This window comes from Lutra lutra, chromosome 2 (assembly GCF_902655055.1).
Source record: "Lutra lutra chromosome 2, mLutLut1.2, whole genome shotgun sequence".
Classification (NCBI taxonomy): domain Eukaryota; kingdom Metazoa; phylum Chordata; class Mammalia; order Carnivora; family Mustelidae; genus Lutra; species Lutra lutra.
In genome coordinates this window covers 146,763,255-146,781,693 of record NC_062279.1, presented here as the reverse complement: position 1 = coordinate 146,781,693, position 18,439 = coordinate 146,763,255, and the positions used below count along the sequence as shown (strand labels likewise).

At 43.9% G+C, this 18,439-nt stretch overlaps 1 protein-coding gene across 1 annotated transcript in view; it reads right to left on the bottom strand.

Annotated features, from left to right (window-relative positions):
• STX18 (syntaxin 18) overlaps positions 1–11,471 on the bottom strand; it is a 114,051-nt gene extending 102,580 nt beyond the window's left edge. The window contains exon 1 of the mRNA XM_047718863.1: positions 11,187–11,471. Coding sequence (XP_047574819.1) covers positions 11,187–11,354 — 168 coding nt within the window. The 5' untranslated portion in view covers positions 11,355–11,471. The remainder of the gene's footprint in view (positions 1–11,186) is intronic.
• Between the last annotated feature and the right edge of the window lie 6,968 nt (positions 11,472–18,439).

Genomic DNA, 18,439 nt, shown 5'->3' with positions numbered 1-18,439 from the left:
GGGGTAGGGCCCTAAAGCACCACTCTGGATTTAATTCACACTGCCCACAAAGAAGCACCACTGGCTCGATCAGCCAGTCTCCTGTCACTGACATGCTCTGAGCTCACACCCACCATGTACTCAAATTCACTTGCTCTTCAAGGCTCTGCTCCAATTTGACAGCTTTTCTGACTACCCAATCCCTAACTGTTACCTACCCCTTTTTTATACTCTTCCAGCGCTGATAGTAAGTTCTAATATATTTAACCCTTCAAAAAAATTAGGGATAATTTTCCTTTTATCAATATTAGGACAGCAATTTTTTTTTTTTATATTTGAGAAAAGATGAAACAGAAAACATGTGAAATTATAGATTTTTTTAAACCTTTGAAGAGATTATAAACTTGAGACAAATTTGGTGAAAATGTATTATTGTTTAAAATAGTGATAAGGGCCCCTGGGTGGCTCAGTGGGTTAAGCCTCTGCCTACAGCTCAGGTCATGATCCCAGTGTCCTGGGATCAAGCCCTGCATCGCATCAAGCTCTCTGCTCAGCAGGGAGCCTGCTTCCTCCTCTCTCTGCCTGCCTCTCTGCCTACTTGTAATCTCTGTCTGTCAAATAAATAAATTTTTAAAAACTTAAAAAATAAATAAATAAAAAATAAAAAAAAATAGTGATAAACTGAAAGCAGCCAAAATATCCTTCAGTAGGGGTTCAGTTAAATAAGTTATGTGAAACTATTTACTTATCTACTTATTTAGAGAGAAGGAGGCAGAGGGAGACAGAGAGTTCTAAGTAGGCACCACTCCCAGCGCAGCCCGAGGCTCCATCTCAGGACCCTGAGATCACAACCTGAGCCAAAGCCAGGAGTCAGATGCTTAATGGACTGAGCCATGCAGGCGCCACTATGTGAAACTATTTTTAATGACTCTATAGCCAAATAAATTGGTGACACAGAACAATATATACTGACATAGAAAAATGTTCACAATACACAAGAAAAAAAAGCAATTAAAAAAAAAAAAGAGGGGCTACCTAACAGCAGTATAGAAAAATTCTTTCTGTTTAATAGGAAAAATGCCTGGAAGCTATGTACTGAGACTGTAGTAGGGGCTATTTCTGGCCAGTGGTGCTATCTGTGAACTTTATTTTCTTCTTTACTCTGTTTAATGAGCACTTAGTACTTTAATAGATTTAAAATAGTGAACTTCAAAAACATAGCCCACAGATAACAGTCCATTATAAGAGTACAGACTCACTATTATACCAAATGTATTTACAGAAAGAAACATACCAAACTCCAGCTCTGAAAAACAAACTCACTGTCTCATCTAAGTGAAAAATTATGAGTACGTAGGAACTCAAGGATAAAGTCACACAAGACACTGAGCAGTCGTCACTATGAAAACCATTTTCAGATATATCCTGGGGATTTCAGAAAGAAGAGTATGGAATCCTGGAACCGTCCTGGTGAAAAGGTCCTTAAGGATTACCTAGCCAAAGCCCCTCACTAAATAAACAAGAAAAAGCGAGAAACAAAAAACAAAAGACATTAGGTGAGTTTTCTAAGATCACCCAGTTAATTAATGACAAACTCTAGAGTATTTATAATTCAAAACCTATGCTTTTTAATTCCTTTCTCAATTCTGGAGTCAAGATATGCTGCAGGCTGTATCACTTCTATTTAGACTATAAAATGCAAATGTTCATTTACCAGGGTTTTCTTATCATCCAACTAAAAAGTGAACAGAAAAGTGTACAGTGGTTTGAAATGGAAAGATTCACACTCTTGGTTAAGCATATACCTTATGTGCTGCAAAAGAGAGTTTTGACAAATAGCCATACACTGGACTCTGACAAGGAGATGGAGGAAACGCCAGTATTTACACACTTTGAACTCTAGTATTTACAGACTTTGAGAACCTGAAAGTCAGGGGAAAAAAGTACTACTGAATTTTAAACTAAAACTGGGCTGTAAGCTTTAATATCTAAGTTATAGAAGTTCAACATTCAACACATCATCCTTCCATTCCTCCAGTTTACTCACTTTCTTCCAGTCAGGTCTGAAGGGGCCTCTTTTTAAGTCAGTCTTAAACCTACTATGTCATAAACTCAATGAGTTGTCTATATACAAGCCATAATTAACCACTGTAGACTTCACTGATCTTTGCCCACCAGAGGGAGCCCATATGGATTTCCATGCAACAAGAAACCTCAAACATCAAGTTTATATGAATTCCATCATTAGAATCATATTATTCATAATATCAACATTTTAAAATCACTTAATAATATTGTATTTCTATCTTTCCCAAAAGATAAAAGTTAAATGATCAGGTACATAAAGTCCTTACCAGAGCTCCTAACCTACAGCAGAAGCCCCAAAATGATTGACTTTCCAGAATTTGTATCCTCCTGAGTACTAATTACACTGCTCAAAATAAATGAACTTTTATACAAGTTGATGTGAGCTTGGTTGATATCTGTCCCAATAGATAGTTCTACCCTCAATATGTTGACAAATCTGGTTCTCAAGCCTGAGGGACAGCCAGATCCTAAACAGGAAGAATTCATTAAAAATGTCATCCTCGGGACACCCGGGTGGCTCAGTTGGTTAAGTATCTGCCTTCGGCTCAGGTCATGATCCCAGGGTCCTGGGATCGAGTCCCACATTGGGCTTCTTGCCCAGCAGGAAGCCTGCTTCTTGCTCTGCCTGTTCTGTCTGTAGCTCTCTGTGCTTCTGCTCTCTCTCTCTCTCTCTCTGACAAATAAATAAATAAATAAGTCATCCCCAGAAGACCCATGTCAGCAGCCCTGTCCTAGTAGGTGATATTCTGAACTGCTGGTGACCTGCCACCTAGAAACTTAAAAGAGAGAACTGTCTGACCCATTCTAGATGTTTCCTGGCATGAAGGAGAAAATCAACTGACTACCCCTGGGCACCACATCTCTGTAGACAAGACAAGTCTCTTTCAAGAATGAAGAAAGCAGGGGCGCCTGGGTGACTCAGTGGTTAAAGCCTCTGCCTCCGGCTCAGGTCATGATCCCAGGGTCCTGGGATGGAGCCTCACATCGGGCTCTCTGCTCAGCAGGGAGCCTGCCTCCTCCTCCTCTCTCTCTCTGCCTGCCTCTCTGCCTGCTTGTGATCTGTCTGTCAAATAAATAAAAATCTTAAAAAAAAAAAAAAAGAATGAAGAAAGAACAACTGAGGGGAAGAGAACTCTGCACAAGAACCTGGCATCGAAAGGAGCCCCACTGAGTCTCTATCCCCATCTTCGATCTGGTGAGCCTGACTCACCTTCTTTCACTTCTCACCATCCCAAGTTTGCTGGATGCGAGGCCCATTGCACAGCTCCAGGCAGTTGGCTGGGCATATGTCCCAGATGCCTATTTTGCAGACTCAATGGTCTCCAGGATAGAAATAGGACAAAGTGGGAGGACCCCACTGGGTTCCAGCTATGCTCTCCAATTCAGGTTTGTCAGAAAGCACTGCCATTGGAGACTTATCCACCACCTGTTGTCTTTTTTTTTTTTTTTTTCTAAGATTTATTTGAGAGACAGAGCAAGCTTGAGTGGTGGGAGGAACAGAGGGAGAGGGACAAGCAGACTCCAAGCCGAGCATGGAGCCCAATGTGGGGCTCGATCCCGCAAACCACAAGATCATGACCTGAGCCAAAACAGAAGTCGGCCTATCAACCGACTGAGCGAGCCATCCCAGTGCCCCCACCACTTGCTGTCTTCATAAAACTCCAATGTCCATCAGGCTCCTTGGATGTATTTTCTACTGTTTAGAATCAAAAGAAGGCAGGAGTAACTGGAATTCTACTCTAACTTCGGAAAGAAATTTATGGTGATGCCTATTATCATTTAACTTTCTAGCCAGAAAGCTGGGAATTATTTTACTTCTTCGTCTTTCTAACCCCACTTGTTACTGCCCACTGCATATCTACTTCATCCGTCCACACCTGGCCAACCCCACCGCCTCCAGTTCACCACTTTCTCCCGAATGGCTGCAACAGCTTCCCAGTTAGCTCTTCTAGGTCAGTCTTGTGACACTCCAAACCCATCTTCACTACTGCTGATTAATTTAGAACACAGATATGGTCCTTTCATGCCTCTGCTTGCACAGCTCAGAGCACAAAGCCCAATACAGCACTGTTGACGGTGCTCTCACCCAAGGGGTGCCAAACTTACCCTCAACAGGACCAGAGAAAAAATATTTTCAGCTTTGCAGGCCCCGCTAGACTACAACTCTGCCATTCTATCACAAAAGCATCCACAGCCTGTATGTACACAAATGAAGGTGGCCACATTTCAAGAATGCCTTGTTTTCAAAAAGTGGGCAGCAGGTCAGCCTTGGCCCCTGGGCCAAATTGTCCACATGCTCTATCCAGTCCAGCCAAGCCTTATCTCCTGCCACTCTGACCCTCCCCCAGGCCTCGTCCAGAAAAGGGCTCCCCCGCTGCAGTCTTGCCTCCACTAGCCCCATCACCCTGCTGTTGTGCATTGGGCCCTCTGCTTATACTCTTCCCTCGGCCAGGAACATGATTTATCACCTCTCCTTTGTCTGACAGAACAGTTCTTGTCCTTCAAAGTCCAGGCTGATCTCCCACTGACTCCTCAAGGAGATTTATTTACCCTTTATCTGTATTTCCAAAGCACATGTCTCGCAGCTTTCCGTGTCCTCACAACGCCTGGAACATACGAGGCGTTCAGTACTTACAGGACGACGGGAGTAAATGAATTACTGAATGAACAGAATTTCAAAAATTGCAGTATACAGTTAATATGATCCATAAAAACACAGTATCATGAAGCTAAAAGAACATTAACACGGTGGTTTTTAACCTGTGTAACTCTGAGTCCGATGTTTGATTTCCAAGAGGCTCCTCAAGGAGAAGGGGGAAGGTGGCAGAGGGATAGGCTGGCTCATGAATCCCTTTCTTCCTAACCTCCTCCCTCCAGCCTTAGCCAAAACTGCTCCTTATTTCATTTGCAATAAGGTTCTGTTTTAAAAAAGAAAAAAAAATCTATATGATTTAACAAATGCATGCTCTGTTTGCAGCCTACATCCTAAATCTGCATTATTTCCTGATCTATTCCTGTCCTGTGTGGCCCTATGTCCAGTTTCTCATTGACCCCCAGCACCTGCTGCCTAGTGTCCTTCTTAGAAGTATGCTCCCTGGACTGAAATCCCCAGTTCCGTATTACACTCAATTCTTAGAATAATGTCTATTTCCGGCTGCTGTGATTGATAATCCAGGTGGTCCCTCCCAGCTCAACTTCTGGGTCCCTACATTGGCACACAAGGTAAACCATGTGATGTCAAATGAATCAAGGAGGACCTGGGGACTCAATGCTGAGAGGTTACAGCTATCCCTCAAACAGCTGTCACCTCAAAAGTTGTGCTATTTGTATGTCTGCTTCTCCACAAGACTGTAAACGTCTTGAGGTCAGAACTGAATCTTAATAATATAAGAGACTACTTAATGTTTATTCCAGATATTGGATTAAGTGTAAATGTATATTGAGTAATATTCAGGAATATTTGGATCACACATTTCTAGAATTGGAAGGACCCTTGCACAGAGATCAACTAGCTCCAAAATTGAAAGCAAAGGGACAAGAAATACTGACTACCTTGGTCCCTGCCCTGTCTAGAACCTATGGATTCAGTGGTAGACAGCACAAAGTCTTTGTCTTCACAAAGTACAAATTCCAGTGGATACACATAAGTAATTGGTGCATGATATGTTAGATAATGAAAAGAATGCAGCAGGGTGAGGGGCAGGGAAAGGATGCTACTTTATACAGGGCAGTCAGGGAAGGTCTCATGGAGGCAACATATGAGCAGAGACCTGAAGATCAAATCACACAGAATCTGGGTGAGACGTGTCCCATGTAGAGGGAACGACAAACACAAAGGTCCTACGGTAGGAACTCATCTGTTCACGGGAGAAAAGCAAAGGGGTTAGGGCAGCTGGAACAGAGTGAACGAGAGGAAGGGGGACAGGAGGTGAGGTCGGACAGGCAGCAGGACCAGAGCTTCTGGCTTTGGGCCACTCTAAGAACTTTGAATTTTAGGCAGACACTCAAGATAATCAGTTCCTTAAAAACTCAAATAAATTAAAAACGTTCAGCTTTCACAAAAGCAATGTGTAGTAAACAAAGAAAACTTCATCTGCGAGCCTTATCCGAAAATAGAATTTCCAGAGCCCAGGATTGCTATTATGTGACAGGGAACCAGAATATCTTTGTTTTACAAGAAATCACTGCAGTTACATAGTCCAAGTGCTCAGTGTAACCAGAGTGGAAACTGAGGCCCAGAGAGTCTGTGGCCTAACCCCCTCATGACAGACCTTGCACTACAGTGCAGGCCTCCTGATGATCTGTTCAGAGCCGCTCATTGGCTCCTGCTGCCCTGGGCCCAGCCTGGCTGCTCAGAGCATCCAGGTTCCCCACATGGCGCTCCCCCAGGACTAGGCAACCTTTACAAAGCGGTGAAATAATGAAAAGCTGACACCGGAAGGCACCTCCACACAAATGCCCACACCAAAAGCCTGTCCCTACAAACTTGCACGATTCTTCATTTTCCTTCCCCACAGAGCGGAAGACAACCAGGCAGCTGAGGGAAGGCAGGTCAGGCGCTGTGCTGGGCGCTGTGAGGTACATTTCAGTTGGTATTGCCCGCCCACCCTGACTGCCTACTCCTCCTCGGAGCACTCCCTTTTCCAAAGTTCTAGAGAGGGGATAATCATAGCACCCAACCACATGTTGGGTGGACATATGACTTGGCCACAGGAAGAACCTTAACCCTCTAAGGCCATAATGAGGGCTCAGGATGCAAGCTGAACCAACTAGAGTCCTTTCCCGGGTTTTATGGATAAGAGCTGGAGAAGGAAGCTCTATCCCCTGTGTTTCCCAGTTACGTGAGCCAAGATAGTCCCATTTTGCTCAGGTTAGCTTATATTAGGTTACTGCTACTTACAACCCAAAGAATTCACACTCCTGCAGGGACATGCATAGCTTTTCTCAGTTCATCTGTATAACCATCTTTTAAGGCTGCTATTACTCAATTTTAGAAGGAAGGAAACTGAGGTTAAGTAACTTGCCCAAGTCCATACAGTAAGCACAGGGCCTTCAAATTCATACAGTAAAAGGCATTCAAACTCAGGTCCTTCTGCTTGAAACCCATTCAGGATCCGCTTATGAATTTCATATTCGCTCAAGAAGGAACTCAACTGCCATTCAAAAGCCAAAGGATGTCTCGTTTAAAAGGTATGAGGACATAGCATGGGAAATAAACAGCATCAAACTAGGGTCAAAGGACCTGGCTTCTACATCTGGCTCAGTTCTATGACTCAGCTATTAAGACTCTGAGCAAGTCATTTCACTTACCTGGGTGTTTGTTTTCCCACCTACAAAATGAGAAGCCTGAACAATATGAACTTGAGATCCTTTTAAGTACTTAACCAAAAAAGTCCATGATTCTGCTTTATGCATACAGATTCTGTTTTCACTCTGTCAGACAGGATGTCGAGCAGATCTCAACTTGACTGCCAGGCCCAATAAACGGCTCCCTAGGCCACAGTGACACAAAGGATTCTGAGCCGTGAGATCTAGGAAATTTAGCACTGGTTTCCATGGTCACAGGGAGGAAGAGAGAGGCAAAGCTGGATTTGTCACTGCTGATAACCGAGTTTCACCTTCACAGAGGGATGCTGTGGTCTGCACTACCGATGCTCCTGGCTTTTGCACAGGATTTTCACCGTTCCTTTGTGTACCTCCTTGGTTCCTCTTCACAAGAAAGGAAGGAAAGTAAGGGGAAGCTAACTGGCTTGGGGAATATAGCTGAGAGCCACTGATGAAAATGTCTGAATGGCTTACATGCAGTAAAGGTAGGGGGCGATGGGGAACAGTAACAATCAGTGTGGTTCTCTGTGACACACAGTCTCAGAGGATGCTGGTAATTAGCCTAGGAGTTCAGTAACGTATGATCACGCCTATGTGACAGTAGTGGAAAATGATCCTCAAGTAAGAGGACTTGCCCAAGTCACCCACTTCCAAGTAGCAGAGCCCATATCTGAATCCACATCTTCTATATCTGAGTTCCCATGCTTTGTCCACTCCCAAGGTCCCCATTCACCTCACAGACTAAAAGAGTTGACTAATCCTGTTCCCCCTGCAAAGCAGCATACTCGTCATTGTTTGCAGTTCTTCAGATACAGAAAGTTCCTCACCCCAAGATAGGAAACGTCGTTACCATCTGTTTGTTATTTAATGGGCACACATGCATTGAGTATACTTGAATTCAGCAAAATTGAGCATAAAAGTTAAATATTTAAAAGGAGTGATGCTGAAGAAGCCAGCCAATGGGGGAAAATTAAAACTCAAACAGTTTTATTAATCTTAATAAAACCCCTACAACAATTCAGTGAGATGAAAAATTGACATCAGGAATATGCTTTGTCCAAAATGAGGAATGAGAAGAACTAGAACTGAATCAGGTAATGTGCATCCTAGAAATGACAGAGTGCACCTCAAGGAAGACATTCAACCGAAGGCATTAATATAACCTGCTACATTTCCTTAGGTCTGATGACCAGAGCTAACTCCGAACCAGACTATGTGTTCTAGCACTGGCCAGACTTTTATGTATAAGGAATCCAGGCCAAATAAAAGAACAGCCAGCCTTCTGATGCATGTGACTGTGGCAAGAGCACAGGACACCCCTCACCGGCTCTACACTACATTCTGGGGTAGGGGGATTGTGGAGGGAACGGTTGCAAGAACAGGAGGTAACACACAAAGCAACCACAACATAAAAATCAAAATTCCTCAAAAGAATGCATATTTTTGCTATGTTAGGAGGGGCAGTGATATGAATAACACAGCCTATGTCCCCCTTCTTCACAGATTCTCCAAGCCTTAGCATCTACCCACATCATCAAGTATCAGAATTGGACTTTTCAATGGGACACATTCTAACCCTCTAAGGCACAAAGTTCTTCTCCAACATCTCTGACAAGCAGTCATCCCTCTGATTAACTGTCTCCGGAGATGGGAAATTCAGCAGCCCAGGGTCCTGTTACTGCCCTTGAGGCTCATTAATTCAAAAGCCTAAAGCATGTTCTTATCACTCAGGGACAGGCCTAAGGCCTAAACCTCTTTAAGGTTTGCCATCCCAGCTGTGCTTCTTGTCTTTGCCACTTGCATATCCCCTACTCCAGAACAGGATCCAAAATTAGCCCAGTGCTCATAAATCAGTGATTTCAGAGTTAGAAAGGGACCTCCTAAAACCAACTGTGACTTCTACATACCACAATTCCACAGGAGGAGCCTCAGGAAGAGCCTGGGCCAACCTGGGGGGAGGTAGAAAGAGAACGTCCTAGTTTCCTTTCCTCTCATTTCAACCTGAGAAGCTCTTCCTTCAATCTGCTACAAATAGGGAATCAACGCAGTTTAAAAGTCTTCTGCTGTTTGAAGGGGAAAAAAGGGAACATTTACAGGTAAATAAACTAAGGCCGTAAAACTTGCTTAATAACCTCATAGAGCTAATAGTTGAAGGGTTAAAACAACAACTTGGTCTCTTGGCTCCTTCTTTAGTGCTCTACCACATAACATTCATCTGCCAGTAGAGCAAAGTTCCCACATTCCAGCCACACTGAAATGCTTATCAAAACAATTCAGTAATGTTGCAGAGTGGCTCATCATTATTTGGAGTAATTCGGACAATATAAGTTCTTCCAAAAAAAAACCAAAACAAAACAACCCTGAAATATCATTACTAATTTCTTGGCAATTTAATGGGTAGACATGCATTCAGTACACATAAATTGAGCACAAAAGTTACTTATCTCCACACCTTTGTGCACACTCTTAGTATCTCCGTGATTCTCTGTACTGGAATCAACTACTCCTCTTCTAAGATTTGTTTCAGGCATCACCGCCTCTAAGAGGCCTTTCCTGGCCCTCACGTAGAGCGAACATTCACCTCCATACCCTACACACTATCTAGGAGGAGGTATGGTGCTTTTGTTGTTACTGTCTCCCCCACCACTCCTTTTAAATTGTGATATTCTAACAAGGTGCTGGACAGAAGGCAGGTGCCTAATAGATGTTTACTGATGGACTGAGTGTCTTCACCTGGTCCAATCCGCCTTCTGACCCTCCCATATCCTCTGCAAACTGCCACACATTAACTCGTGCATATATTCACTGAAAACTATCTGAAGGCCTACAAAGTACCAGGCATTGGACTGCATGCCAAAGAGAAGGGGATATACCATGAAATTCATGAAGTTTTAGTTTGAGGGCCCCTCACTTGCCCCTTCCAAAGCTCTGAACCTCTTCCTGTGATTTTGTACTCCTCTTTCTTAAAAAGGACAGAGAGAACTGTATAAGCTTCAAGCTCCACAAATACTAGATCCACCCCTGGGGCCAAGGATATAAAAGTGAACAAAGCCAACATTCTCCATTTAGAGAGTTTCCTGTTCAGTGGGGAAGACAGACAATCGTCTGTCCATTCGTTCATTCAAAAAACATTTCCTGGGCATCGCTAGGGGTCGGGCATTGGGATTCTGAGGTGACACCAGCTCTGTTTCTGTCTTCAAGGAGAAGTTCCCTGCTCTCCTGAACGAAAGCCTACTGTTAGGGAACAGAAAGCAGTTTAAATAACAGTGTTTGTGAAAGGTTACCCTAAACCAGTCTCAAGACCTACTGATCCCCTGCATGTAGCCCTGAATCTATAGCAGGATGCAAGCGGAAGGGAAAGGTCAGGTATAATATGATCTTTGATCTCACTGAGCCAGGAAGGGGGTGGAAGAAGAAGTCAACAGAACAGGCAAATACACTGTGGTCAGTGCTGACACACAATAGCAAAGGCCTGTGGGGAAGTCTCCCCGACGTCTAAGTCTGCAGTGACCGTGACCTCAATACCTCGCCAAGCAGCCCAAGAACTGCATACAAGAGACTCTCGAGTTCCTCCAAATGTGTTCCCATTTCCCGAAATAAGGCTGTTCCTTTCCCAAGACAGCTGGAGGCTCCCTGATACCAACTCTCCTGTCCCCACTTCGGACCACTTTCTTCTCCAAGCTGCTCCTTCAGACAGTGAATACCCGACAGAGGCAGGTTCGGGGCCTGGGGTCCACGTCGCAGGTCCGCCCCCCTCGCCCGCCCGCCCGCCGTTTCCATAGCAACCAGCTCACCACTTCCCGCGCCCGGCTGGAGAAGTCGCCCTTGGGCCGGGGGCTCCGGCGGAACAGCTCGTCGCGGCTGCCATCGACCCCGCCACCCACTGCCACTCCCAGCGCTTTGTTGCGCGTCTTCACGGTCTTGACGCTGGCCCGGAACAGCAGCGTGATATCCACCGCCATAGCGACCTACACCCCCGACCCCCTTCCTGGCCGGCACACGTCAGCAGCTTGCGACCGCGGCGTGCGCCCCGCCGCTGGAGGACCGTTTCCGGCTCCGCACGCCTCCCCCGCCAACGCGACGCGAGAAGAAAGGTTCCGGCATCCGCAGGGTGACCGCGGTGAGAGGCGAAAGGTTCCGGCCTCAGCCTCTTTCTCCTCCCGGCAACCTCGGAAGCCTTGGCCGTGGGGCGGGAGGTCCGGCTTGGGGCGTGTGGGCCCCGGGAGCAAGAGGATCCGGAAGCCAGCAGATTGACTCCCGTTTTTTGGCTCTCCCACTGACTGGGCGCGGGTGCGGGGAGTGGGGTGCCCTGGAGGCGACCCTTGACCTCCAGGACTCAAAGCACGTGGTCGGTGACCACGTGCTACGGTAGAGCCTGTGAGCAGGCACAAAGCGAGAGGACAGGGGCCCTTATTTTTCAGCCTACAGCCACCAGATCTGTAAAATTAAGGCCGTGTTATTGTGACAGTTGAAGGCGGTAACACGTGTAATGGGAACACATTTGGCGCTGCTTGGCTCGCAGTGGCCAATAAAAGTTACCGCTGTTAGTAAGAACGCTATCATTCTTCTTATTGATGTTGGAGAAGAGAACAGTAGAGGAGGCATCACCCAGAGAAGGCAGATTTGAAAAGATGAAGCGGAACTCATCAGACAAAGACAAGGGCAGAAGAGTGTCCCCTGTTTCTGTTCATCCTTGACATACAGCTTTTAAATACCCTCTTAAGTCGTAGTAATTTAAGTTAACCACAAGTTAGCCAATGAGTTCTTTATGTATGTTGACTCAAGGCTCAGATTTAATTTACCTGCTGGTTGCTCTTTTTTTTTAAGGAGACTACACGACTAGGGTGCCTTAAAACAGCGGTTGGCAAAGCGTGGTCAGCAAGATAAAAATTATCTTCCTGACACCAAGATGCTCCCTGCCTTTCACTATCATTCTCTCACAAGTTGTACACAGTTGAGTTTTCCAGAAGCCGTGTGACTTGTGACATTGCAAATATGCTGAATGCAGAACAGCTGTCTTCTATTAAGCCAGACTTTAAAGAGGTTTGCAAAAATGTAAAACCGTGCCATTTGTGCTAACTTTGTTTCTGAAGTGTATTTTTTTCACAAAAGGATCTCATTTATGTTAATAAGGAATGGAATTATTTTTGTTTTTAAATGAATATTTTAGGTTTTGGTTTTAATTTCTAATGTGGTAAATATCAATAGATAAAACACATAGAAACAAAGTGTGTTTAGGGTTGTCAATAATTTTTAAAAGTGTAGAAGAGTTCTGAAACCAAAAGTTTGTTTTCAATAAGTTTATGAGAAATAGATGTTACATATCCCTGAAAGGAGGAGGGAAAATGTTATTTAAAACCCAAACTGTAGCCACTTCAGCCTTCTTCTAGGAAGAAAAATAAATGTCCACACAGCTTTCTTACACCCACGTAGTAAGAGAAAATGAGAAAGAAATTACTAGATCTCTGCCAGTGATTCAGTATTGCATAAATGGCCCTTTGTTTTATGGAGACATTAATGAACCTTTGGCTATGTAAAGTCAAGCCTGGGGCATAGTAGAAGGAAAGAGAATTAAACAGCTCTGCATAATAAAGTGAACGGGATTGAATTAGGGGAAAGCTGGGGAAACCAGAATCCTAGGGGGAGGCCAGGAAAGGAAAAAAGTAGTTCCTAGAGAAATGTTTTCAAGTGGGAGGGGGCTGAGCTAGCTACACCAGACCTTCAGTGAGTACTACCTTGTAGGATTCCTGTGTTGGGGGCAGTTGGCTTTGGGTGGTAAGAAGGTGGGACAACATTCTAAGTTTTCAATCTGCATCTGCAAAAACAACGAAGATTGTGGAGATGACACCCAAATGAGCTTGAAACATCAGGCACTAAAACTACAAATGACTACAGTGTATAAAATTACTCGGAAAGTCACAGACATTTTGAGGAAGCTCTTGGGCTGCACACAAACCACAGGCTATGATATTTCACTGGGGCTTTTTGTTTTTGGTGTTTTTGCTCTTTTCACATCAAAGAGCAAAGTGACTTCAGGTTGGCATTTGAAACCCTACAAAGCTGAGAGGCACTGTGGTGAAAAAGGAAGAACAGAATGTCTTGGGAATGAACTACAAACTATCTAGTTTGACATAGAACATACATTATGTTTCATAAGTAATAACACCTATTCATTAGGCCAGACACTTTTCTCTTTAAAACAAAGTAAGTCCTATTGGAGTCCCTGAATGTAGCTCCCCATAACAGCATCCTCCATACAATCAGGATAGATTGTAGAATCTTTTGGGGACTCACAGAACTCATCAAATGCAGCCTCTCTCCAACAGAGGGTATATTGCACATCCAAATGTCCAACCCATGACAGACATGCTACGTATGAGAAATAGAATTCTGTTGTTAGCCATTCAGATTTTTGTTACTGTTACATCCTCTAGAGAGGTTGGTTTTATAACACCACTAAGTGAGGGAAAATGGTAAGCAGGCATTTGTTGTACGGAGTGTGAATTCTTGTAGGTAGTATGGGGAGACCAGAGTTTTTTGGATCCACAGGATCATGGACTTGCTGAAGACCCTCTGTACAAGTTTATTTTATTATTCATCTCATATTCATGTCACCTCCTTAGGAGAGGTTTATAGCTTCTTGACCTATTGAATGACTCTCTTGGCCAGGTGATTCCTCTTCCCCATGAAAAGTGACATGTGTTACAAATGTAGGAGATAACGTGTGGTTCACTATGCTCTCTTTTCCCTCTGCCATGACAACCCATAGTGTTCCAGTGTTTCATGAGCCTAGGTCCCTGAGTAAAGATGACATGGAGCATAGCCAACCACTGACGGGTATTGGCAATGAGAAGTCTACCTTTGTTCTTATTGTCTATGGAGATTTGTGGTTTCTTGTTACTGCAGCATCATTAGCCTATCCTGATTAATACAACCTATCTCCGATATCTGCACAAACAAGTCTTATTAGATGCATTCTTCACTTACCTTCCTTACCATGTTACCTCCCAGTGGTAAAGCGTGGAGAGGAAGGACTACTGGTTCACACCTAGATCAAATCAATAGTGTTAGACTAACAGAAACCCTGGACAATTGACCATGCCATGGTAGAAGTCACACTGAAAGAGGACAGGACTGAAGAACGTGTATTTTCAAATTAGGAAGTGGACTTAAAAAAGAAATTAATTGAAAAAAAATTTTTTTTCTCATAGGCTTTAGAAAGGACCATGATTCTAGGGATGGGAAGCTCAAAGAATAAACCTTTGTTCTTAAGAAGGAACAGACAGAGCTAATAAATCAGGGTGCTGGAGAAGATGGAACTTCTGTGTGTGCCAATGGGAATATAAATTGGAGGCACCATGTTTGAAAACACAAAATTAAAAATAGAACTCACTTAGGGGTGCCTGGGCGGCTCATTGTTTGAGTGTCCAACTCTTGGTTTCAGTTCAGGTCATGATCTCAGGGTTCTGGATAGAGCCCTGGGTTGGGCTCAGCTCAGAGTGTACTAGAGATTATCCCCTAAGCCTCTTCTCTCCCTCTACTCCTCCCCCTGCTCAAGGCTCTCTCTCTTTCTAAAGTAAATAAATAAAAATTTATTTTTAATTATTTTTTATTATATATTATATATACAATATATATAATTTCATATATAATATATATTATATAAGTTATATAATATATAATTTTATTATATATTATATATATAATAATATATATATTATTTTATTATAATAAAACGGGGGAGGCACCTAGGTGGCTCGGTTGTTAAGCAGCTGCCTTTGGCTCAGGTCATGATCCTGGGGTCCTGGGATGGAGCCACATGTTGGGCACCCTGCTTAGCAAAGAGTCTGGTTCTGCTTCTGTTTCTCGCCCTCCTGCTACCCTCCCCCACTCATGTTTTCTTTGGCTCACTCTCTCAAATAAATAAAATCTTAAGGAAAAAAAAAAAAGAAGGGTGACTGGATGACTCAGTCAGTTAAGTGTCTGTCTTTGGCTCAGGTCTTGATCCCAGAGTCCCAGGATCAAACCCCACATTGGGCTCCCTGCTCAGTGGAGAGTCTGCTTCTCCTTAGTCTACTTTCCCTGCTCATGCTCTCTGGCTCATTCTCTCAAATAAATAAATAAAATCTTAAAAAAAAAAAAAAAAAAGAACTACCATATAATCCAGCAATCCCATTTCTGGGTATATATCCAAAAGAATTGAAATCAGGAGCTCAAAGAGATAACTGCACTTCCACCTTCATAGCAGCATTATTTACAATAGCTCAGATTTGGAAGCAACATAAATGTCCATTAGCAGATGAATGGATCAAAAATTGTGGTACATATGCACGATGGAATAGTATTCATCATTAAACAAGAAGGAAAACCTGTAATATGCAAGAACATAGATGAACCTGGAGGACATTATGTTACGTGAAATAAGCCATTTGCAAAAGGACAAATACTGCATGAGCCACTTATATGAAGTATCTAAAATAGTCAAAGAGAAGGCGAGAGTAGAATAATGGATGTCAGGGGCAGGCAGTGGAGGGAGGAGTAGGGAGTTGCTGACTGATGGATATAAGGTTCCAGTTAAGCAAGATGAATGTGAAACACAGTGCCCAAAGTTAACAATACTGTGTTTACACTTAAGAATCTATTAAGAGGATAGATCTCATGTTAAGTGTTCTTACCACAATAATGAAAATTTTAAAAATGAGAGGGAGGATTTTTCCCAGAAGATCTCTGTCATGAGCATGCTATGAAGAAGGCACACATTCCAGTTGTGTCTTCTACAATGCCAGCTTTATTGTATCATAAAGCAAGGTTACCATGATCATAAAGCAGATTCAGGATTCCAAACTCAATGGCATTTCACCATGTGTTTTAGCTTGGCTTCTTACATGTCACACAAAGCAAAGCACAAGACAAGTCACACAATATCACACAAGACAAAACAGAGGGTAGGAAGTTAATGAATCAGACTCCAAGTCACTCTGTGAACATGCAGTTGAATGAGGCCTCCATTTGGTCCAGATCAGTTCTCAGCACTTATTGTATTATATTCCAGCCGTGAAGGATCTCCATTCTTTTCAGAGATCAATCAGGCAGAGCCTTCTGGAGCAGTTGCCTTTTTGAAGTGGTCAGACATAGAGGGGTCAGTGTCTGAGGAGTCTGACAGTTTGCTAAAAAAATCCTCTCTTTTTAAAGGGATTTAATCAGTCTTAGGCCTTTGCAGACCTCCTCTGTTTCTGCTGGCTAGCAGTTCTGAGTGTGTCTGGTACTGGCAATGCCCTTGGCTGCTTGCATCATTGCTTGACACAGACCCCTGCCTGACATGAGTGACTTCATCTTGCTCGCTACACTCTTACAGGAGAAAAAAAGTGAGGGAACGGGGAAGGCAGGAGGAAAACACAGAAGGCTGCTGTGGCCCAGCCTTTCCAGGGTCTACCTCAGTCCCTCCACACCCTACCAGAGTACAAAAAAGAGGAGTGCCCACATTCTTCATTCTTACCCAGTTATTGGCATGGTTTCTGAGACCCTTGTCCTGACCTACTAGTCTATTTTCTCCTACTTTCTGTCATCCCCCACCCTGTGATGAGCTAAATGTTGTCCCCCAAAAGATAGGTCCACATCCTAACTTCTAGAACCCCTGAATTTTACATTATCCAGAAAAAGGATCTTTGCAGATGCCATGAAGGATCTTGAGAGGAGGATATCATTCTAAATTATCCAAGTTGGCCCTAAATCTAACAACAAGGGTCCTTACAAGAGATGCACACAGAAAAGAGGAAGCTATGTGAAGACAGCAGCAGAGATCTGACTGAGGCAGCCCAAGCCCCAGAATGCTGACAGCCATCAGAAGCTGGAAGGTGCAAGGAAGGACTCACCTCCTAGAGCTTCTTGGAGAGCCTGGCCCTGCTGACACCTTGATTTTGGACTTCTACCCTCCAGAACTGTAAGAAATAAATTTCTTCTATTTTAAGCCACAAAGTTTTTAGTAATCTGTTACTGCAGCCTCAGACCCTGACCTGGACCTCCTTCTCCTACCCCTCCTTCATTGCGCATTCCCTGGACCTCTCCCCTCCAATTTGATCCTCTTGGTTCTCAGTCACTGTTTGGACAGCCCCTCAGCTGCCATGCCGCCGTATCTTTCCTGATTTTAATTGTCTTGCAACTGCCTACTTTTCTGCTATTGTCTCTTCCTTCAACTACCACCATCATCCACGCTTGGAGAGTAACTTCTGCACACACACACACACACACACACACACACACACACACACACACACGCCTGGAGGGCTAGAGGGCAGAACGAGCTGAATTTGGCCAAAACAACACATATGAGATCCCTTTTGCTAAATTTGCAGTGGAATGGATGTCCAGTGGGTCACTGGTTTGGGTCAGATGCTTCACTCTCAACATATGGCACAGAGAAGGTAGATACACTCAACTCATCCTTTCAACTTCTTATCAAGGAGCTGTTTGAATGCAGAACGTGAGAGAGAGCTTGTTTGGAGGGTCTAGCAGTAGCTCAGAGCATCGGGAATGTTCCTACCCAGAGCGACCATTCTCAATCTGGAGAAGCACTCAACTTTGGGCAGTTCAAATTAGTGCAAAAGAGAAAGGGGACATTTGCCATATCATACAGCCATATCAACCTGAAGGGGGCGGAAGGGTCAACAAGTGACAAGAGGCCACCAGAACCCAGTGGTCTGCAAGAAAGTCAATCCTAAGGAAGGAGCATATGGCAAGAGAACAGGAACCACTTGACAAGGGTCTTGGCATAGGCATAAGGTGGCTCTTGGTTTCTCCAAGTCCTTCCCACCACATCTGTGTGAGTACCTTTCAAGTGACAAGGTGGGGCATTTTCTATGGCTTGAAATTCTGCCAGTCACTTCTCAGAGGGTCATCAAGAGGAGTTTACCTTATCTGGAACATTATCTCAAACTAAGTCCTTTTGTTCATTTTCATATAGGAAGACAAGGGGTGTGTGTGTGTGTGTGTGTGTGTATCTGTGTGTCTGTGTGTGCATGTGCTTGCGCAAATGTGTGTGTAGGCGGAT